The 6,637-nt window shown below is 37.4% G+C and overlaps 1 protein-coding gene across 4 annotated transcripts in view; it reads right to left on the minus strand.

Annotated features, from left to right (window-relative positions):
- Window positions 1-3,202, minus strand: part of Zn72D (Zinc-finger protein 72D) — a 166,164-nt gene extending 162,962 nt beyond the window's left edge. For all 4 annotated transcript variants that reach the window (XM_067136935.2, XM_067136934.2, XM_067136933.2 and 1 more), the window contains exons 1-2: window positions 3,084-3,202; window positions 2,530-2,687 (exon numbers count right to left, since the gene is read on the minus strand). In XM_067136935.2, the coding sequence (XP_066993036.2) occupies window positions 2,530-2,687; window positions 3,084-3,133 (208 nt within the window). In that variant the 5' untranslated portion in view covers window positions 3,134-3,202. The remainder of the gene's footprint in view (window positions 1-2,529; window positions 2,688-3,083) is intronic.
- Window positions 3,203-6,637: the final 3,435 nt, after the last annotated feature.

Consider the following 6,637-nt stretch of genomic DNA (forward strand, 5'->3'; position numbering starts at 1 on the left):
CCAAGACATCACTAGATGCATTTCAAAAGGATGCGATAAGGCAACATATTTATAGTTATTACAAGAGGGAATTTCCCACGCGTGATAAATTACTTGACTCTTTGAAAGAATCTCGCTTATTCAGTGGAGGAAAGACCAGTTTAAGTAAAATACTGAGAGAACTTGGCTTTCGTTGGAAGAAATTTTCAGGGAGGAAAGCTGCGATGGAGAGAAGTGAAATTGTAGCATGGCGAAGTAGATTTTTGAGGGAAATTCTGAATACTAGTCCTGAAAGAGTGGTGTGGTTAGATGAAACGTGGCTAAATGCCGGACATTCTAAAACGGTGGCCTGGACAGATGAAACTGTAGCAGGGACTTTCAAAGCACCTATTGGGAAGGGAAGTAGGCTTATTTTGCTTCATGTAGGTGGCATTAATGGATTTGTTCCAGTAGCTAATTTGGGCACAAGTTAAAGGATATGTTGCCGAAAATAACAAATCTTTCCGTCTGACTGATGTTGAACGCTTAGTGCACGAGGCAGTCAAACTTGTTACAGCGGATAAGTGGAAAAGTGTTGGGAGTCACACCTGGGAAGATTTACACAAGGCAAAAGAAGCTGATGGAATTGTTGAATGTCGAGTGGAAGAACTTATTATTTCCCCGGATGAGGATGATAGCAGTGACTCCAGTAATATTAGTGACAAGGACGAAGACACCGATATTTTCGGAGAGTGTGGCGTATTCCCTTTGGATTAGTCCCTGTGAGTACATAATTTGTTTCATGTCAGTACAATATTTTATTATTTCGACACTACTATTCTATGAGCATGTTGAAGTATTATTGTAACAGCGACGTTTTTATTGCCATGTTGATACTATTTTCAGGTTTTTAAATTCTGACTTATTAAAATTACGGTGATACTATTCACACAGTTCGGTTTAATGTTATTTTATATTAAGTCTATAGCCTACTGTTACTGAGTTACGGTTATTCTATTCTCTGTGTGTGCTTAATTTTGACTGCAGTGTTTTGTTATCTTTATGCTGTTCTTGGAATGTGCATAACTTCGACTGGAATGTTTTGTTATATTTACGCTGTTTTGGAGTGCAGTTAATTTTAATTGGAACGTTTTATTATTACGATTATAGTAGTGTTGGTTTTGAATATATTACAGGCAATTTTTGCACATTTCCGTCGCATTAACACAGAATCTGATCTACGTATACGTGAAATACTTTAGGTGTGTGTGTTTGTTTATATCTTATGGTTCAAAATCGGCAACACTGTCTCAGAAACGTCAGGGTCGAACAGGCAGCGGCTCGACTGTAGGGGCCTAACGCCGCTTCGCAGCTTCTAACCGTCCAGCCCAATGGTCTTGTCCACAGCAAGAATACCAACCGTCTAGACCAATGGTCTTGTCCACGACAAGAATACCAACCGTCTAGACCAATGGTCTTGTCCAGATCCTCTCCTAACTTTATACAAAACTAGAGGCAAAACACCGCTTCGCGGCTTCAAACCGTCCAGACCCATGGTCTTGTCCACAGCAAGAATCCGAACTCTCCAGACAAATTGTCTTGTCTAGATCCCGGCCTAACCGTATACGAAACTAGGGGCCCAAGACCGCTTCGCGGACGGCAAGAAAGGGGAAAAATTCGAAAGCACAGTTCCTAAGTAGAGGGGTTGACAGCACTGAGCACTGCTGCAGAAAACATCCTTTCCAAGAAGGCCGCGAGCGAGAAAACAACCGACAGTCGTTACGCGTCTGTGTGAATACGGCCTACGGGATGAACTAACGATGAAAAATCAAATGGAACTACACGCCGAGTCGGTACGAGTTCTTAAGAGACAAGTACATCCCCAGCAACAAACTAATATCCTGCAAAGATACCTGCCAGAGCAGTTTGGACAGTGAGGGCAGGGAAATTGAAAACAAAGGAAACCAATTTTCAAGGGCAGATAATGGGACATACAATAATTGGGCTGCCCAGTTACCACAAACGAAAGCATAATTTCAAATAGAATTCTAGATTTAAAAAAAATATATGGGGTAAGAGTACTTGCAATATGATTAGACAACTGATAACCAGTTTTCTTGTGTGCCAAGTTACCAACAAATAATCCAGTGCTCTATTCTTATCACAAATCTTACTGTATTATCTCCATGCAAATTTGCTACAAACCAGGAAACTGGCAATCCATTATGCAACAATACTTAAAACAGAGCTGTACAACTAAAATGGCAAATCAACTACATGTTGAAACTTCAAGGTAGGACATCCAACATTTCCATAATTATAGTGAATTTCAAAAGAGACAAACCATCCCAATCCACGAACATTTCAAATAATTACATTAAGTGCAATTTAACAATGACTGCGTCTGATCATAAATAGACCCAACAGAATTTTAAAATAAGAGACAAACCATCCCAATCCACGAACATTTCAAATAATTACATTAAGTGCAATTTAACAATGACTGCGTCTGATCATAAATAGACCCAACAGAATTTTAAAATAATATGTACAACAAATTTAGCTATTTACCTGCATATGTCCCGGCCGTAGTGTGAGTGGCAGCTGTTTGGTATGCTGTTTCATATCCCGTCCCAGCTCTCTGCGCCGTGTATGTAGCAGCAGTAGCCGCGGTAGGCGTTACAGCATATCCAGTCTGTCCAGTCTGATATGCAGCAGCTCCAGTTGCTCTGCAACATACATTCCATCAATTACAACAAAAACAGGAAATTGACAACTTAACATTAACATGGTCATGGATCTCAAGAGCATCAAAATGGCGTCAGCATCAGAATATTTTCATAGCATACAATGAAATATAATCACACATTTAAATAATAGTCATTTCGACAGAATAATCCTCATTACGTGAAACCATCACGACAGATGAAAAGACAAATACAAGGAAACGACTGCACCAACAAAAAAGTTCCATGAGCACTGCCGCTAAGACAAAAATGCCGACAAGAGAAACGCCGGCTTCGATAGACATCATTTACCTACACACTTCGAATTCTCACAAACTTCAACGAACAAATTAAGATAAATAGATGCCATTACACTAATTTAATAAACCGTACACCTACCCATATTGCGTTCCTCCATGAGTAAACCCAAAATAATTATTCGTAGCCATCGTCCTTTCATCCAACTTAGAGAAAGAAGAACTACTGCTAATACGCAACGAAGGAAAATGGTTGAAACAAACGCCCTGATTGGCTAACAAAATGGAGCTTCTGGCAACATAGCAATCCCCACCAGTTTGGTATTAGATACATAAAATGAAGTTCCAAACACTTACAAACAATATAAAAGTGGTAGCATGAATTATTATTAAATAAAGTAACTTTCTAACTTTTCCCGGAAACTGGCACGCAATAAAAATAATTATTGGAAATTGGAATATCCAATCACATGCAAGCAAACGAATGTCTGGTTGCCAAACTGTATTATTTAAACGAATTTCCAAGCCATGAATCAAAGAGAATGTATAAAAGAGAAAGCCAATAATCCTGTAATAATAATAATAATAATAATAATAATAATAATAATAATAATAATAATAATAATAATAATAATAATAATAATAATAATAATAAGTGTAATCATCACCGTCTGCTATGCCGATAACAGAAAGGATATAAAGATAAAAGCGGAAACAACGAACATTACCAACACCACCTGTACAATATGCCTAGCAATGCAAACACGATCCTCGTGTGACGTCATGCAGCTCCATCCTATCCGAACTGTAAACATCTGGCAGCGTGTTTTGAATGTTATTTTTGTTGGATATGTGAAGAAGTGTAGTGTTTGACCAGTGCGTGTGAACTCATGTTCTTTACTTGGTGGTAGGTCTACATATCATAGTAAAAGGCATAATGCCTCATTAGTGCAATGTGCAACATTGTAAAGGCAATTAATTAAACGGACAAAAAATGAGTGTATTCTCTTTCCCTGCTAATAAAGAACTGAGGTTAAAATGGATAAGAGGTATTAATCAGGAGGATTTTATTTCTACGAAACACTCTAGGGTATGTATAGGTTTGGTTTACTAAATCCTTTTGACACGGAAATCACAGTAAAGCATTACGAACAGCACATGTGCATTCACTTTACAATGCCATTGTCTCTTAAGGCCGGTCTCCACTGGTTCTCATTTAACATTGCGTCCACATTTAATAAACATGTTAAACTTTACTTCCTTTGTTTATATATAGGTAGTTCATCATATCAATTTGTGGTAATACATTTAGGTGGTGTCTAGTCTTTTCAAACAAGCACAATGGACTCAGATGAAAAGGATTCGGCCTTTGTTATTACCACTGTTGCTTCTTGTTATGATTTATAAATGCGGTTTTATTAGGCACATGTCCTTCCCTCATCCCACTCATTGCTTCAAAAGCAAACCATTTTTAACTATAAACTTCGTCCGTTCCCGCCCCCCAACTTTTCTGGACTTTTTGCAATTATCAACTGTACTGAGGGCGGAGGGACGCTAGTATTTTTCGATGCACTCGCACGAACAATTATAGATAATTTCTAGTTCCTGGAAACTATCAGCTTTCTTCGCTTTATCTCTGTATTCCTTTGATGAGACATCCCACAAACAAGGCCTTTCTATTACCTATATCATTAATTAAATCCAGAGTAATCTCCTTGCTCCACTCCATTTCTGACTAAATTTTAATATAGTAGAGAGAGAACGCCACACGTGCGCGTACTGTACTTGTAGCTTATAACAAAGTGAATCCTACTTCACGAGAAGCACGTCGTTTGCGTCGTTTAGGCCATCTATTGGTATGGAAAGAGCACGGAAGTTGCCGAAGCTGTGCCGACATCTCACGAACAACGAATTGACTTGACATGTTTTCCACTTGGAGCGGAAAACACGCCAATATGTTAAAAGTGTTAACCTCAACATTCTGAGTATACATGCAAAGTCAATTGGAAGATACAATCACAATATACATGTCAACTGTAACATGTTAAATTTAACATGTTGGTGTTAAATGTTAATCAGTGGAGTCCGGCCTTTAGGTAAGCGAACTTCATTTCAAAGATGATGAGATTGAAAGATCCATGAGCATGTTCGATGAAAAAAGCGGGAGGTTACTCACTGCTCCTTTGTCAAACCCCAGATTGGTGAAAATATAGTTCATCATTCCTAGCTAGAGCACAATGATGTTTTAGGCATATTCGTTGTTTCTTAATAGAATGTCAGTTTCAGTACAACTGTATAACAACTAATTTTAAACAATTTAGATGCATTTCCGTCACAGTTTCCAAACTGCCCTCAATATCTCTCTGGAACCGCTACTGCATTCCCTGAAGATCCAGAAAACAGGTGGCGTAGAGCGGGAAAACAGTGTTTAGAAAATGTTACTACTGACAGTTTACGTACATATAGTGAACATTCTGAGGCATTCAGATTTGAAGACTTTGAGGAATTAAAGCTAAAAGTGAATGAAATTATATTTAATACTGAATGGGACTTGCTCAAGAAAGAATCAGGTATATGTTTCATTTTAATGAAAGAGGAACCTAACCCTCATATTTCTTGACGTGTTAAAATAACACAAGATTTACATGCTTCATTATTATTGTGTCAATAATGTAGAAGTTAAATGCTGTGAAGAGGTCTCATTGGCCAAGCATGTTAAGAATTTTACAGAAATTAAAAAATTGATACATAATGCACATTCTCTGTATGTATTTTCCACTAAGTGTAGCAGCCAGGATATAGAAGAAACTTTGAATGTTCTTGATGGTTTCTTGCAACACTTAGAAAAAGTTTCCTGAGAAGAAAAGTATTTTAAATTTCTTAAAAGAACAGTTATTTTTCTACCTAAGAAAGAGATAAAGAATCATTCCAGTGAATTAATGGTATTTTCTTCATTAGCTCATTCAATGTCTCCCCATTGTTACAAATTTATTCGAGGATCTGGTGACAACTCTTCCTGCTCCACGGAGGTTGCAAATAATATGCTAAAAGCTTGTAACAAACACTCTGCAGGAAAAGAATGGCAATTATCTGTTCTATGTGAAGAGCTAATTTCTATTACTCTCTCCAGAAGACAAATTAGTACTGTTGTCAATGGATGAGGATCATATCAAACCCCAGTTGGATTTCAACCAGGGCAGGATAATAGGTACTGCGATGAACAGTGATGAATGTGCCACAAGTGCATATGTTTTCATGGTCAATAGTGTACTTTTACATTATAAAGATGTTGAAAATAAATTCCGACTTAAGTCTGTTATGGAATTGGATGCTGCTATCAAATACAGTAGATACAATACGCGACACTTCCGGATTTAGCCCTGTTAAAATGGGAGACAAGTCAAAAGTGGCGCTCCTAGTGGCTTGATCTGAAAATTCGCGCTAAATTCGAATATCAATGGAAATGTATATACAGAAATGGATAAATAAATTACGTCTAGAAAGAAAGTGTTACTATGTTATTAACTTCAAAGTTGCTAAAGCAATTCTGGGTAAATAAATGAAGAATTATTGAATAGGTTATTATTTAAAGACTGAAATTAGACATATAATCAAGATGTGAAATGGACTGCTGTGAAAGGGCTTGATCTTTCATTTATGCATTACATTTTTAGCTTTAGAATTCCTGCCTGAACG

The sequence above is a fragment of the Anabrus simplex genome, chromosome 1 (assembly GCF_040414725.1).
Source record: "Anabrus simplex isolate iqAnaSimp1 chromosome 1, ASM4041472v1, whole genome shotgun sequence".
In the NCBI taxonomy this organism is placed as follows: Eukaryota; Metazoa; Arthropoda; class Insecta; order Orthoptera; family Tettigoniidae; genus Anabrus; species Anabrus simplex.